General features: G+C 42.5%; 1 protein-coding gene across 2 annotated transcripts in view; it reads left to right on the top strand.

Moving 5' to 3' along the window:
- Positions 1 to 8,432: 8,432 nt before the first annotated feature.
- The window catches only part of LOC101400430 (protein argonaute-4), a 36,631-nt gene continuing 28,444 nt past the window's right edge, over positions 8,433 to 16,619 (top strand). The window contains exons 1-2 of one of the 2 annotated variants that reach the window (XM_087446294.1): positions 8,433 to 8,714; positions 13,944 to 14,109. In XM_087446294.1, coding sequence (XP_087302420.1) covers positions 8,696 to 8,714; positions 13,944 to 14,109 — 185 coding nt within the window. In that variant the 5' untranslated portion in view covers positions 8,433 to 8,695. The remainder of the gene's footprint in view (positions 8,715 to 13,943; positions 14,110 to 16,619) is intronic. The other variant, XM_014784139.2, reaches the window with a different exon arrangement.

Genomic DNA, 16,619 nt, shown 5'->3' with positions numbered 1-16,619 from the left:
AAACTAATATAACATTTATGTCACCTATATCTCAATAAAAAAAAAAAGGAGGGGCTAGCCCGGTGGCATAGTGGTTAAGTTTGAGCACTCCAATTTGGCAGCCCGGGCTTTGCAGGTTTGAATCCTGGGCATGGACCTACGCACTGCTCATCAAGCCATGCTGTGGCGGCGTCCCACATACAAAATAGAGGAAGATTGGCACAGATGTTAGCTCAGGGCTAATCTTCCTCAGCAAAAAGAGGAAGATTGGCAATGGATGTTAGCTCAGGGCCAATCTTCCTCACCAAAAAAAAAGGAAACAACCATTTTATTATGCTCATGAATTCTGTGGGTCAGGAATTCAGAAAAATAATAGTGGAAAGGGTTTGTCCCTGTTCAGCAATGTTTGGAGCCTCAGCTAGCAAGACTCAAATAGATGGGGGTGACTCAAATGGCTGGTGGCTGGAATCATCTAGAGGCTTTTTTACTCATGTGTGTGGCACCTTAGCAGGAACAGCTGGAAAGCTGGTCTTAGCTGGTATGGCCAACTGGAGCAACTACACATGACCTCTCTAACGTGGCGGCCCCAAGGTAGTCAGGCTTCTTATATGGCAGCTTTGGGCTCCCAGAGAGAGGGCTCCAGCAAGCAAGGTAAACACTACATGACCTTTATGGCCTAGCTGTGGAAGTCACATGGCATCAATTCTGCAGTTTTCTATGGGTCAAAGAGGCCACAAGCCCACTCATATTCAAAGGGAGGGGACATAGACCCCACCTCTTAATGGGTGAAATGTCAAAGAATTCGTGGCCATGTTTAAAACCACCACAAGTTCTCAGCTCAAATGTCACTGTATCAGAGAGGCCTTTCTGCTATTCCCAGAAGTGCCCCCCCTAGGTACTCTATCCCATTTTGTTTATTTATTCTACAACTCTCATCACAGTTTATAATTACCTTATTCTTTCATTTTGGTTTGTTTTCTTTTTATTGTTAGTCTCACTTCAAGACTGTGAACTCCATGAGGACAGGAACTCAGCTTCTCTGGCTCACTCTTGTATTCCCATTACCTAGCACAGGGTCTGGCACATGGTAGATACTCAATAAACAGTTGCTGAAAAAAATTTGAATAACACATAAGTCAATAAATATTTTCACATAACTTAATAGACTCTAAGGAACCACAAAAATCATCTGACCTTACCTTTTTGTCATCTCAAAGACGCTTGAACACCCCCTGGAGCCTGGAGCTCACTACTTCCCTAGAACCCTTCCTTTATTAAACTACTCTGGGTATTAGAAAAGTCTTTTTAAAATTCGTTATTTTCTCCAACCTACAAATAAAGGAGGCTTATTCAGGGCTGGAGAGGAAGTCAACAGGATTGGGCATTTTTTGAGCCCTTTCTAAGTGCCAGGCACTGTGTTAGGTGTTTTCCATTCATTATCTTCTTTGATCCTCTCAATAACCCTATGAAGCAGTTAGTGTCATCTCTGTTTTACGGATGAGGAAGCTGAGGTTCAGAGAGGTGAGGTGACTTACTCAATGTCACATGGCCTCTAGAATTGAAATTTGAGAATTACAATATAGAATTGGAATTCAAGTCCAGGTTTATCTCATTCCCTAATTCATTCCCTTTGCTTCATCTTGAAGAAGAGAAAGAAAAATCAATTGTCCTGGTTAAAATGTGTAGTAGAAATAAAGGCTGAAAGTAAAAACAAACATATTAATTGATTTGTTTATCAAGCCTCATGCATTGCTTTCCTTGCTAGCCATGCTGTCTCATTGACAGAGATGGCAAAATCAAATATAGTTGCCAAGTCTCTCCATTTCTGGCCCCTAGACCATGAATATGTAGAAAACTACCTGCAAAATACAAAAACAGGGCCACTTCTATTCAACATTGTACTGGAAGTTCTAGCCAGGGCAATTAAACAAGAATATAAAAGAGAAAGCATCCATATTGGAAAAGAAGAAGTAAAACTATCTCTATTTGCAGATAACATGATCTTATATATAGAAAACACTAAAAAATCCACACAAACAAAACTGCTAGAGGTAATAAGCAAATTCAGTAAAGTTATGGATACAAGATTAATGTAAAAAATCAGTTGTATTTCTATACATTAGCAATGAACAATCCAAAAACGAAATGAAGAAAATAAATTCCATTTGCAATAGCACTAAAAAAAATAAAATACTTAGGAATAAATTTAACCAAAGAACTGTAAGATTTGTACCCTGAAAACTACAAAAAATTGTTGAAAGGAATTTAAAAAGACCTTAATAAATGCAAGGATATCCCATGTTCATGGATTGGAATACTTCATATTGTTAAGATGGCAATACTCCAGAAATTGATCTACAGATTCAATGCAATCCCTATCAAAATTCCAACTGCCTTTTTTTTTTTTGCAGAAATGGACAAGCTGATCCTAAAATTCATACAGAAATGTAAGAGACCCAAAACAGCCAGAACAACCTTGAAAAAGAAGAACAAAGTTGGAAGACTTACACTTCCTGATTTCAAAACTTACTACAAACCTACAGTAATCAAGACAGTGTGATACTAGCATAACAACAGACGTAAGATTGAGAGAATAGAATTGAGCATCCAGAAATAAACATTTATATTTACAGTAGATTGATTTTAACAAGGGTACTAGACTATTCATTGGGAGAAAGAATAGTCTTCAACAAATGGTGCTTGAACAACTGGGTATTCACATGCAAAAGAACGAATTTGAACCACTTCCTCACATCATGTATAAAAGTTAACTCATAATAGATCAAAGACCTAAATGTAAGAGCTAAAACTATAAACCTCTTAGAAGACAACACAGGAATAAATCTTCATAACCTTGAATTAGGTTTCTTAGATATGATAACAAAAAAGCACAAGCAATCAAAGAAAAATTGGACTTCTTCTAAATTAAAAACTTCTGTGCTTCAAAGACACCATAAAGAAAGTGAAAGGACATCCCACAATATGGGAGAAAAGTTTTGCACATCATATATCTGATAAGGGACTTAATATCTACAACGTATAAAGTATTCCTACAACCGAATAATAAAAAAGATAACCCAATTTTTAAAAGGGCAGAGGATTTATTTATTTATTTATTTTTTTGTGAGGAGATCAGCCCTGTGCTAACATCCGCCAATCCTCCTCTTTTTTTGCCGAGGAAGACGGCCCTGGGCTAACATCCGTGCCCATCCTCCTCCACTTTATATGGGACGCCGCCACAGCATGGCTTGCCAAAGCAGTGCATCGGTGCGCGCCCGGGATCCGAACCAGCGAACCCCGGGCCGCCACAGCGGAGCGCGAGCACCCAACCGCTTACGCCACCGGGCCGGCCCCAGGGCAGAGGATTTAAATCAACATTTCTTCAAAGAAAATATACAAATGGCCAATAGGTACATCAATAGATGCTCAACATCCTTAGTCCTTAGGGAAATGCAAACCAAATCCACAGTGAGATACCATTTCATACCCACGAGGATAGCTACAATTTTTTTTTAAATCTGAAAAGAACAAGTGTTGGTGAGAATGAGGAGAAATTAGAACCCTCATACACTGCTGATGAGAATGTAAAATAGTGTAGCCATTGTGGAAAACAGTTCCTCAATAAGTTGAGTTACCATATAATCCAGCAATTCTACTCCCAGGTATATACCCAAAAGAATTGAAAACTTATATCTACACAAAAACTGGTACAGAAATGTTCATAGCAGGGGCCGGCCCTGTGGGGTAGCGGTTAAGTGCGTGCACTCCACTGCTGGCAACCCGGGTTCGGATCCCGGGCGGGCACTGATGCACCGCTTGTCAGGCCATGCTGTGGCAGCGTCCCATATAAAGTGGAGGAAGATGGCCATGGATGTTAGCCCAGGGCCAGTCTTCCTGAGCAAAAAGAGGAGGATTGGCATGGATGTTATAGCTCAGGGCTGAGCCTCCTCACCAAAAAAAGAAAAAAAGAAAGAGAGAAATGTTCATAGCAGCATTATTATAGCCCAAAAGTGGAAACAACCCAAATGTCTATCAATGAATGGATAAATAAAATATGATGTATACATACAATGGAATGTTATTCAGCCATAAAAAGCAAGAAAGTATTGATACCTGCTGCAACAAGGATGAACCTTGAAAACATTATGCTAAGTGAAAGAAAGTAGATACAAAAGACCACATATTGTATGATTCCATTTTTATGAAATGTCCAGAATAGGCAAATCCATACAGAGAAAATGTAAATTAGTGGTTGCCGGGGGCTGGGGAGAAGAAGGAATGGGGAGTGACTGCTTGTTAATGGGTACAAGTTTCTTTTTGGAGTGATGAAAATGTTTTGGAATTAGATAGTGGTGGTGATTGCACAGCCTTGTGAATACACTAAAAACCACTAAATTTTACACTTTAAAATGGTGAATTTTATGGTATGTGAATCATGTCTCAATTAAAAAAATGCAAAAGGGAGGCCAGCCCCGTGGCTTAGCAGTTAGGTGCGTGCGCTCTGCTACTGGCGGCCTGGGTTCGGATCCCGGGCGAGCACCGACGCACTGCTTCTCCAGTCATGCTGAGGCGGCGTCCCATATACAGCAACTAGAAGGATGTGCAACGATGACATACAACTATCTACTGGGGCTTTGGAGAGAAAAAGGGGAAAAAAAAGGAGGAGGATTGGCAACAGATGTTAGCTCAGGGCCGGTCTTCCTCAGCAAAAAAAAAAAAAATGCAAAAGAGCAAGGCTGTCGATGGAGTAGGAGCAGGTGGGCAGAAATTCTGTTTGGATGCCAGGTGGTGTCTCTAGTTCAGTAGTGTTAATGCAGGTCCCTGTCCTTCTCAGCCAGAATGGCTCTACTTCAGCTCCCACTTAAGATTTTTGTTTGAATAAGGGGTTCCCCAGCTAAAGAAGAGTGAAAGCCCCTGGCCCAATTGATTAATTGCAAAGAAGCTCCTCCTCTACTTCTAAGCTTCAGACTTGCGGAACTTTAGTAGGTGAGGTGAGGCCGGGGAGTCAAAACACCAACACAGACCAGTGGCCCAGAGGAGGGTTGGAATAAAGCAGTGTGGGTGGCTGGAGGCCTGCCTTCTGGCACGGTGTCCACTAGCGAGGCTCTCTCTGGCTCGATCTGGTCTCAGGCGAGAATTGACACATTCAAGAAGTTCAGTTTCATTCATAAACCTTGAGTATGTTCTGGCTCTCATCCTCAGATGGGTGAGCCAAGTCCCTGTCCTCAGGTGGCTCAGGCACAGGGCATGTAAACATGCCCAGTCCCTGAAGGCCCTGCGCCCCTCTCTTGGACTGAGCTGAGACCTTGAACTCACTGTCTCTCAAGGGACAGCAAGACAGAGGCAGAGGAGCAGCTTTTAGCTGGGAAAAAAGAGTGAAGGGAGGGGAATTAGTAAGTATTGGGTACTTACTCCGTGCCAGACACACAGGAATATGCACATATATGATTTAACTTCCTCCTCACAACATCTTTGAGCAGTTAAGTGAAGGGACTTGTCCCAGGTACTTAGAGCTAGTATGTTGTAGAACTGGGATTTGAACCAGGACCATCTGATTCGAAAGTATGCCCTGGAGAAGCTGAAAGTTCACCAAGAGTTTTTCACCTAGGCCCTTCCACTAGACCATTTCTAGCTCCCACTATTTATACATTACTTGCTCATTCATTCATTCATTCATTCCATAAATTTCCATGAATAGACATTTGGTGCCAGGTAATGTGTTAGGCAACAGAAACACAAAGCTGAAGACCTGAACAAGGCATAAGCCCTCTCCTCAAGGATTTATAATGCAAAGGGAGCCAGGCCTGGACTGAGACATAAGACCAGGAGCTGAGTTAATTATACCACCAAGGAAGGCCCTGTGGTGGTTTGGCCAGATGGCAAGTGGTTTTAATAGGAGAATGAGAATTCAAGGTTTGGTGCAATGGGGGCAAATATATTGCTGATTCTCTACCCACCCCCCACCCTATCCTGTAGATGTGTGGGGTGTGGGGGAATGAGCAACCACCATCAGAGAGAACTGAGGGGGAAGTGGTATTCTGGGGCATGGCTTCTCAGCCACAGCAGGAAGTAGAGGGAGGGCTTGCTGCACAGGCTGAGGTTTAGGGGAGTTTATTGACTATAGAACTTAGGTTTGGGAGGGTTCAGTCAGAAGGGTCTTTGGGAAGGGGGCCGTGGGTGCCTGAGTGGAAGTGAGTTTTGGAATGAGAATGTAGGTGATCAGAGTTTGAGATGATCAGGGATTGAGGCAATGCAATCTCGACTGAAACTGTGGGGTAAATACATTTCATACTCAGGTTTCTGAGGCTATTTTCAGTACAGGAAACAAGCTACGGTCTCTGCACAGGGTAGCAAATAGAATATGGGGAAAATTTGTCAGGAAGTAAGAGTGGGAAAGTCAGCTTCAAACCAGGCTGGAAGCACCAGCACTGTTTCAACTGTGAGAAGAGTTTAGCCTGGAGTGGAGAAGAAGGGAAGTGGCTACTAGGTTTAACTCAAAACTTGACCTCTAGTTGTTTTTTCTTAGCCTTTTAGCTGTAAACCAGTCTGTTCAGTTAGTGAATACTTCCTCCCCTTCAAACTTTCTGTCTCCTATTATTGTTTCCAGTTTATATCTGGTTTAATGGAGAAGTAGCATGGTGCTATGGAACGAACTTGGACTATGGTATCAGTAGACTAGAATATACACTTCATTAAAAGTCTCAATGATGTGCGCGCTCCGCTGCTGGCGGCCCAGGGTTCGAATCCCAGGCGCGCACCGACGCACCGCTTCTCCGGCCAAGCTGAGGCCGCGCCCCACATGCAGCGACTAGAGGGATGTGCAGCTGTGACATACAACTATCTCCTGGGGCTTTGGGGGGAAAAATAAATAAATAAAACTTAAAAAAAAAAAAAGTCTCAGTGCCATAGCCCATCAGGGATGGAATTGGCCAAGACTGGAATGCAAGATTTAGAACTCCAATTTTTCCATGCTTCACTGCTGTATCATATAATGCGTGCTGACTTCCTTAGCTTCCCCGAGCTTCAGTTTCTTCATCTTTACAAATACCTTTCTTAATAATATCTACCTTATAGGTGGCTGTGAAGATTAAATGACATGTGAAGCCCATAATACAGTGCCTGGCCATGGTGTGCTACTAATATTTTTTTATTATTACATACAAAAGTTACTTGGCTCTATGGCTGCACATGGTAGGTGCTCAAATGAATATCTCACTACACACGTTATGGGCTGAATTGTGTCCCCCTCAAAATTCATGTCAAAATCCTAACCCCAAGTACCTCAGAATGTGACTGTATTTAGATATAGGGTCTTCAAAGAGGTAATTAAGTTAAAATGAAGACTGTAAGGTGGGCCCTAGTCCAACACGACTGATGTCCTTATAAGAAGAGGAAATTTGGACACAAACATGTACAGAGGGAAGACCATGTGAAGACACAGGGAGAAGATGGCCACCTACAAGCCAAAGAGAGAGACCTCAGAAGAAACCAATCGTTGATCTTGGATGTCTAGCCTCCAGAACTATGAGAAAATAAATTTCTGTTGTTTAAGTCACTCAGTCTGTAGTTCTTTGTAATGGCAGCCCTAGCAAACCAATACAACACATACACATTGTACCTTTTAAACTGGCAGACAGAGGGCTCCTTCATTCTGCTGACTAGAAACTGCTTCTTGGCCTGTAGTCCTATGTTCTCCAACTCAAAGTCCCATCTAAAAGCCCCAAGGATGCTGGGCCTGCTGGACTGACCATGCTGCCTTGGCGAGAGTGTTCTTCCCTTGGCTCGTGGCTGCTAAAGTGAAGTCACCCGGGAAAGAAAGATTTTTCTCTTCTGAAGCAACTGGTGACTTGCTGACCAGAGGTGCTTGTCATGGACCGGGGAGAGAATGCATCATTCATCGTGGTCTTTTCTGGCAGCATGGGGAGGGAAGGGCAACTGGGTGTGTGGTGTTGCATGAAGAAGTGGAGGAAAAGAGCTGCGTCTGTAGTGACCCTGGTGTTCTCTGTCCCAGGACAGTGGAGAAAGAGGAGAAATAAGTAGTTTGAGGTGGGAGGAAGGAGGAGAGGTGCCCGATGTGAAACTCAGGACACTTTCCACCCACAGAAGGGGAGAACTGTGTGGATCAGCGGGATCTTGAATCCCAATCTTCTGCAGGGCACTTGCGTCAGGAGGCTCTGGGAGGACCGCACGTAGCCCCCCAGAGCCGTTTGCCGGGGAGGGCCGTCCTGGGCGGACAGGGCAGCGCGGGCGGGCGGGCGCGCACCCGACACGTCCTGGGGGCACTGCCCGCTCCGGGCGCGCGCCCGCCCCCGCCCCACCCCGCCCCCTGCCCCCCGCCGGGCTCGGTGGACCCGGCGCCCGGGGCCGCGCACGACCCCTCCGCGAGCCGGGACCCCGGGCCGCGCGCGCCCCGAGCCCCACGCCCCCTCCCCGCCCCGCGGGCGCGCGCGCTGGCTCCTGCTCCCGCTCCCGCTGGCAGCGGCGGCGGCGGCGGGGATTGTTTTTGTTGTCGCTGAGGCCGGAAGAGCCGCAGGAGCCGGGTGCCTGTCCCCGGGCCGGGCGCCGCCGCCGCCGCCCCCTGCCCAGCGTCCGCGTCTCCGCGGCGCCCCCCCCCAGCGCCAAAATTCCGGAGATCAAGCGTTACGCGGCGGCGGCGGCGGCGGGGCCCGGAGCGGGAGGCGCCGGGGACCGGGGCGAGGCGGCCCCCGCCGCCGCCATGGAGGCGCTGGGACCCGGTGAGGAGCGCGCTCGGGCCGGGGCCGGGACTGGGCCCCGGGACCGGTGGGCGGGTGGGCGGGACCGTCGCTCCCTGTCGCCCCCGTCGGCTCGCGCGTACCTGGGCTCGGGCTGTCAGGCCTCGGGGAAAGGGACCCGTGTCCCATTGCACAAGGCGAAGGGAGCTGACCCGGGCCTCGGGGGGCGGGGACCGCGCCCCAGCCTGGAGAAATGAGCCGATCTCGAGGTCTAAGGGAGGGAGGCCCAGGAAGGTGACCCGCGTCCCCAGCTAGAGGGGAGACCAAACCCAGCCTCAGGAGGTGGTCTGTCCTCCAGGTTGAGGCGAGGCCAGTTTGGGCCTCAGAAGGGACGGTCTGTGCCAGGTGCTCAGCGGAGACCTGGCCTGGACCTCACTGCGAAGGACCCGCACCCACTACCAGGGGCATTCTTGGTTTGGGGCCGCACCCCTATTTTTCTTTGCCCTGGCAGATGGTCTAGAGCCCTCAGATAAGGAAGAAGAAGAACTTCCCCTAAACACTTCTCATGATCCCCGAAGGCCAAGGGGCAAAGTACCCACCCTTTCTCTAAGGCCCTGAAGTCTCTGAATATGGTCCTATCTGTCATTCTGTGTGACAGTCCCAGAGTGATCTGGGCTAGCGCTTTAGTGACAGGCCAGTTACCAGCCAGCCTGCTCCAGCACAAGCTTTAATGCCCCGAGTTTTCTTCTAACTGGGTTATGGTTGGTTGTGAGGATCAAATGAAGAAGAAAGCCCTTTGGAAACTAATTCCCCATCTTTACCAATCGCCTCTGGTTCTCTCTCCCACTCTGCACAAACCAGAGGAACCATTCCAGGTTGTAATTAATGCCCTGCAGATTGGAGCCTGGTGCTCCCACCTTGAACCCCAACAGGTTTCTAATGCCTTAGCTAAGTAGGGCAAGGTTTAGGGGCTGTGATAGAATTAACTTTAATATCAAACCTTATCTACATAGTGGACTTAGTTGTACAGCATTTCATTTTTTCAGTGCATAGAAAATTCTGTTTACCATTTGAATTTGGAAAGTTTGTAGGTTTGTTTACTTAGAACTTTTTTACATAGCTGAATGATTAAACTCCACCTTAATTTGCTACTTAAAGTACTTTTTAAAGACCCTCATGATCAAATTTCATATGGCTTTTAAATATAAATTGGTTTTGTCATATTAATATTATTTGATAAGCCCAATGTAAATATTACGCTAGGTTACTTCAGCTGTGTCCCCCAGCTAAAGGCATGATCAGGTCTTTAGGAATGTAACAGACTTCTGTTCAAATCCAATCTAATAATTTAACAGTTGTATAACCTTGGGCAAATTACTTAATTTCTTTGAACTTTCATTTCCTCATCTATAAAATGAGGGTAATAATAATTATGTGCTGCAAGATTGTGGTGAGAATGAAATGAGATAATGTATGTGAGAAGTCTTATTTTAGGCCTAATGCATTGTAGATATTCAAAAAATGTTTCTTCCCTCCTCTCCTGTTAGTAACTCATAATTGAAGCAACTGTTGCATTTATGAGCTGATATTGAAAGAGACTGTGTAACTGTGTGTACAAACTGAATTTCATGGAAAAGATCAACTTGGTGGTGTTAGGAACATACCAGAGACTCTTTCTTTGTTTGATTTTAGCTTTTGCAGGTTTGAAGACTTATCAGTTCACCCAGGATTGTGGAAAATTAGTTCTCACTAACCACATTTATATGACACTAAGGAATAAACCAAAATGTCACATAGATCTTTTCTGTTGATTGGAACATTTTCTTGTCTGCTGTTTGGCAAACTCCTTTTTTGGTGTCACGGTACTTTGGAAACCCAATTAATAACAAGAAGCTGCTTGCTGAGCATAGAATCAGAACAAAGGGAGTTGCTAGTCTTGTGGGATATTTCATCCAGGCTGTTGTAGAACCTAGAGAACCTTTCCTGCTTCTTTGTTAAAGCACACCGATCTAGTGCCTTGTGCTCTCCTCACTTGAACAATCATTGAAGCATTCTTCATCTTGCTCTGCTCTCCCTCACCCCATTTCGGTTTCTGACAATAATAGCTTGGAAATATATTTATTTCCATTTATTTTGGTTATATTAATGATAACTTTTATTTTTACAGTGCTTTACAGTTTGAAAAGTGCTTTCATAGCTCTTAGCTCATTTGATCCTCTGTGAGGTGGGCAAGGCATGTATTATCCCCATTTTACAGATGAGAAAAGAGGTTCAGAGAGCTTAAGTGACTTCATCAAGGTCTGAAGGCTGAGTGGTGAAATGAGGATGTCTGGGTCATCCGACTTCTAGTCTAATGCACTCCTCTTCATTTAAGGCTGACTTCATCCAGTCTGTGTTCATTCTTATTTGTTTCCTTTTCGGAAGATGTAATTTGCTAACTTTGTCACCAAGTTTTGGAGATGCTGCCAATATAAAGCCCAGGGATCTTTGATCACTGCCGGTAACACTTATGCAAGTGCAATCATTATAGCTAACATTTATTGAGCACTTACTATTAAGAGGCACTGTGTTAAGCCTTTTGTATACTTGTCTCATGGGATCCTCACAACAGCCTTATGAGCTACAGGCTGTTATTAGCATACCTGCCCCATTTTATAGATGAGGAAACTAAGCCATAGAGAGGCTAAGAAACTAGCCCAAGGTCATGCAGTTACAGAGTGGTAAAACTGGATTGAAACCCAGGCAGTTTTGTTCCAGAGCCTTAGCCACTGTGCTTTATTTCTTCATAAGTAGTTTGCTAAATTCAAAGAAAGCAGCTTTTGGAATGGAAAATTTTAGAATATAGTTTTCTAAATAAATCTTCTAAATTTATTAAAAGAATTGGTCACTCACCTTCTAACTTTTCTCTCTTGCCAGGGAAAAGAAACACATTTACTTTTCTCCACTTCTTAATCCCTTTTCTTTCATTTCCTCTGCTTCTGTCCCTTTGGCATCAAGTTCTTCAGAGAGATATAGATACCATAGGTTTGTGAAGTATATTCGGGAAGAAAAAGCATGGGACTGGGAGTTAGGAGACCTAGATTCTAGTCATGATTTAAAATCAAAGTCATGTGTCCTTGGGCAAGTCATTTGATCCAAATTTCTGTTTCCAAATTTCTATCATAAAGCTGGATTTGTGATACAATGATTGCTTAAGTGTATCTTGCAATATGCAGGGCTGATTTATCTATATGATTTAATTGGGTTAATTCAGTATGCCTTTTACCTCTTACCTTGATTGTAAATGTCTCATCACACCCAGAGTAGATCCTCTTGTACATAAGAAGTGGAGTCAACTCCAAGCAATAATAATATTTTTATTATAAATTTTTTGCTTTAATGAAAAATAGTTATCAGCTATTGGGTTTTAGAAATGACTGAGTTTCTGTTTAGTTTCTATCTGGAACTGCTACAAGGATTATCGGTACTGTTCAGCTCGACATTTATTGAATTCCTACATTGTGCTAGTTGTTGAATACTGAATACGGAGGAGATGATAATAAACCGGAGATCCATTTGTTCTAAGAGTTTACAGTCTAGTGGAGGAGACAGAGTAAATAACAAGTTGTTTCTAAGTCCTTATGCTAAGTGCTGCCTTATACAGAGGGTCTTGGGAACACAGAGGATGCATCCTACAGTCTAGGAGATTCCGGAAAGGCTTTCCAAGGAGGTCACACTTGACCCGAGGTTTGAACGATGAGTAGAATTTAGGGGAAGAGTGAACAATGAATTTAATATGTGAAAAGATTTTCAGTACTTTAAGAATTAGTATATGGTGATATGTTAACACAATTCATTAAAATGTTTGCTTTGATTTTCATAAGTGATGTTGGACTAGAACAGCTTCTTGCTTCAGTTTTCTCTCCTTAGTGGATTGTCTTTGTTCTTGGTGAAATGCCATTGCAATAAGAGAACATGTTGTAACTTTCCATTGGAATCACAGCCCATTTTACTCAACACCTATTCATAGCAGAAAAGATGTTTATTTTTTAGGCCAGTGTTCACTTAATGTTATCATCAAGAAGGAGTAAGGTTTTCTGTAGACAAATATTTTCCAGACTGTGTTTCCCCAAATCCTTATCTACTGAATATTGGTAGATGTTTGATTTTAAAAAGAGAGAGAGAGTTCTGGGGAAAAATAAGTTGGGTAAACAATGAATTAAAGTTAAGCAGGTTTATTTATTACGTGACTTGTTAGAGAATTTAATACGATAATGTACATTGGAATTTTAAGAAGGGAATATGCAGTTTCTTTAGCTTATGGAATCCTTTTTTTTTTTTTTGTGAAATAATCTTGTGAACCATCAACGGAATAATTTGGAAAGACTGCTCGTCTACACCAGGGTTTCTCAACCTCAGCACTATTGATATTTTGGACTGGTTACTTCTTTGTTGGGGGGGGAGGGGGCTGTCCTGTGCATTGTAGGATGTTTAGCTGTATCCCCAGCCCCTACCCACTACATGTCAGTAGCACCCCCCAAGCAGTGACAACCAAAAATGTCTCCAGACATTTGCCAAATGTTTTCTGGGGGACAAAATCTCCCCCAGCTTGAAAACCACTGGTCTAGACTGTAGGTTCCTTCAAGGCAGAGGCTCTGTCTTTTTCCTGAGTCCATAGTGCAGGTTAGACATTTAATAAATGAATAAATGTTTGTTAAATAAATAAACTAGACCTTATGATCTATTGTCCAGATTCTAAAAATACAAGGTTATAAACAAGAAAGTATATCATTATTGGTATTGTTTCACTTCTAAATTAGCAAGTAAATTGATAAATATAGCAGCTGTTTAATCTCCTCCTGTCTGTACAAACTAAAATAATGCAGGCTAATTTGTGGAGGATTAATGGATCATCTCCACCCTGAACAAGGTGATGGCCCCCAGAATTTAGAGATGGTCTTGTTTTAAAATGCATATAATTTTGTAAGCCTCGGTATAGATCTACTGATGCTCATAAAAGGTTTTGTACAGTAGCCTACCTCTGAGAGGAGTTCATCATACTATCTAATTTTGATGTCCCCCATATTCAAAATAATAGCAACATGGCAAAATATTTAGAAATCTAGAGAAGTTTAGGTCAAAAGACACTCCAAACTCTTTATGTCAGAATATGTTCAGTGAATCATAAGATCTCAATAATTGTAGCTATTGTTATTATTACCATCATGATCATGAAGGGAATATTATCCTTCATGACCAAATAGCACGTCAAATGTTTTTCTGTCTTTTTAGGACCTCCAACCAGCCTGTTTCAGCCACCTCGTCGTCCTGGCCTTGGAACTCTTGGAAAACCGATTCGACTGTTAGCCAATCATTTTCAGGTTCAGATTCCTAAAATAGATGTGTATCACTATGATGTGGATATTAAACCAGAAAAACGGCCTCGTAGAGTCAACAGGTAAGGATTAGAATGAGTAGACTTCAATATATTTAAATACACATAATTTATTATGTATCATATTGTTCTCTAAATTCTTTCAACATGTAGGCTTTATTTTTCTCTGAGATGGTGAGTTTCTTAATAGCAGGTTTGCTGTCTCATACTTAGGTTTCCTCCACAGATTCTAGCAGAGTGCTGGATACATCATTGTTCAATCAGTAAATACGTATTGAATGAAGAAGAAAGGTCACTCTTTCATTGTCCAAGGGTAGCAGAAATTTATAAGAATAGGGAATATGGGAAATAGAACTATCTGGAAATTCAAATTTTATTAAGTAGTGGTATTAGACATGAGCAAAATATAAGTATAAAGACAGAATCATCTTGGAGTATTGAAAAATGTAAGCTTAGAGAGATCTGTTTAATTCTAGCATTGTCCAAGAGGGGTCTAGATGATACAATTTAAGCATCGTGGTCTATATGGGAGGAATTTACCAAGTGTGAAGACATAGTCCTGTAATAGATATTCTTACAGTGCACTGAGAACACCCACTTTCCTTTTCTGTTTCCACATTGTGATAGTCAAGCAGTCCTTGATATTAAGATTCTTGCTTTTCTAAGAATGCCCTTGCTGTCAAGTGAAATGTTTTATACTGCTTGATTTTTTTTTCTCATTATAGATCAATAATTTGGCTTTCTGGTACAGTTCAATCTCATTCAAGCCCATAATTGTTTGGTTATTGTATAACTGAGATCAATTGTAATAGAAGTGATGTTCATAGCTAACATTAATCCATTTAACTAATATTTTCTTGGATGCTTACTATGTGCCAGGTATTGTTCTATTTTCTGGGAATACGACATGAACAAAACAGGCAGAAGTTCTTACCCCTGAGGAGCTTATATTCTTATGGGGGAAAAGACCAAAAATAAATGAATAAACAAACAAAACATATTACTTGTTAGTGATAAGTGCCGTGAAGAAAAATAAAGCAGGGATGGAAGATAGGGAATGGGGGTGGGGGTGAGCCACTGAGATATTATATATATATTATATATATGTAATATATATTAAATATATATAATATTTTAATAGAATGGTTGTTTTAATAGTATAGTTAGGAAAGGCCTCACTGAAAAGTGACATTTGAGGACAAACCTAGAGGAGGTGAGCAGTATCTGGGTGAAGAGAATTCCAGGCAGAGGCAGCAGCTTGCATAGTATATTCAGGGAACAGCAGATAGGCCTGTATTGCTGGAGTGAGTGACAGGAGATGAGGTTAGGGAAACTCCAGAAGGTCCTATCATACAGAGTCTTATAGACAGTCATAGACTTTAGCGTTCACTCTGATTAGATGAGTTTTGAGCAGACGTGATATGACTAACCTAGATTTTTAATGGATCGCTCTGACTGCTGTGGTGAAGGTGAACCCTACTAGGAAAAAGTGAAAAGCAAGGAAATCAATTACAAGGCACTTGTAAGGGTGAAAAGTGATGGTGGCTTGGACTTGGGTAGTAAAAGTGACAGTGATAAGAAATGGTCAGATTCTATGAGTATTTTGAAGGTAGTGTCAACAAGATTTGCTGATGGATTGAACATGGGGTATGAGAGAAAGAAGTGAGTCATGATTGATTGATTCTAGGTTTTTTGTCCTGAGCAAGTACAAAAATGGAGTTTCCATTTATCAGAATGGGGAAAACTATGGGAGAAGCCAAGAGGGCTGGCAGATCAGGAGAGCCGTTTTGGGCATTTTAGAGTTGAGAGGTCTATTAGACATCCTTGTGGAGATATTGAACAGGAAGTTGACTATATGAGGTTGGCTGCTGGGGAGAGGTCCAGGCTGAAAACAAATATTTGACAGTCTTCAGCGTATTGATGGGAAAGCCATGAGGCTGGATGAGATCATGTAGGCAGTGAGTGTAGTTAGAGAAAGTGAGATTCCAGGACTGAGTCTTGAGGTATCCCAATATTTAAAAATTGGGGAAATGAGGTAGTATCATCAAGGAGCCTGTCATGGAGAGGTCATTAGGATAGGAGAAAACCAGGACAGAGTGAGGAGGCAAGTGAAGAAGATGTGTTAAGTTGGGACAATTTATACTCTAATGTTCAAGAATCGTTGAATTTAGCAACGTGGAGCTCATTGGGGACCTTGATAAGAGTAGTTTTGGTGGAGGAAAACCTTAGTTGAGAAGGTTTAAGAGAGAAAGGAGAAGAGCAGTTAGAGAAAACTCCTTCAAGGGATTTTGATGCAAAGGGGAGCAGAGAAATGGGATGTTGAGACGCAGTGGAAGTAGAGTCAAGAAAGTTTAAATTTTTTTTTTAAGACAAGAGAAAGTATAGCATATTTGTATGCTGAAGGGAATAATCCAGTAGAGAGGAAAATTTTGATGATTCAGAAAAGAGGAAAATTCCTGGAGTGATATCCATGAGGAGACCAGAGTAAGTCAGTTGGCTTATGGTGTGACAAGCACTGTTCTAAATATTCTATGTATATTTATTCACTTAATACAACAAACTTTTGTGGTAGG

This window comes from Ceratotherium simum, chromosome 22, assembly GCF_057802395.1.
Source record: "Ceratotherium simum simum isolate JZ-2026a chromosome 22, ASM5780239v1, whole genome shotgun sequence".
Taxonomy (NCBI): Eukaryota; Metazoa; Chordata; class Mammalia; order Perissodactyla; family Rhinocerotidae; genus Ceratotherium; species Ceratotherium simum.
Note: the sequence above shows the minus strand (reverse complement) of the source record. Positions and strands in the feature narration are given on the sequence as shown.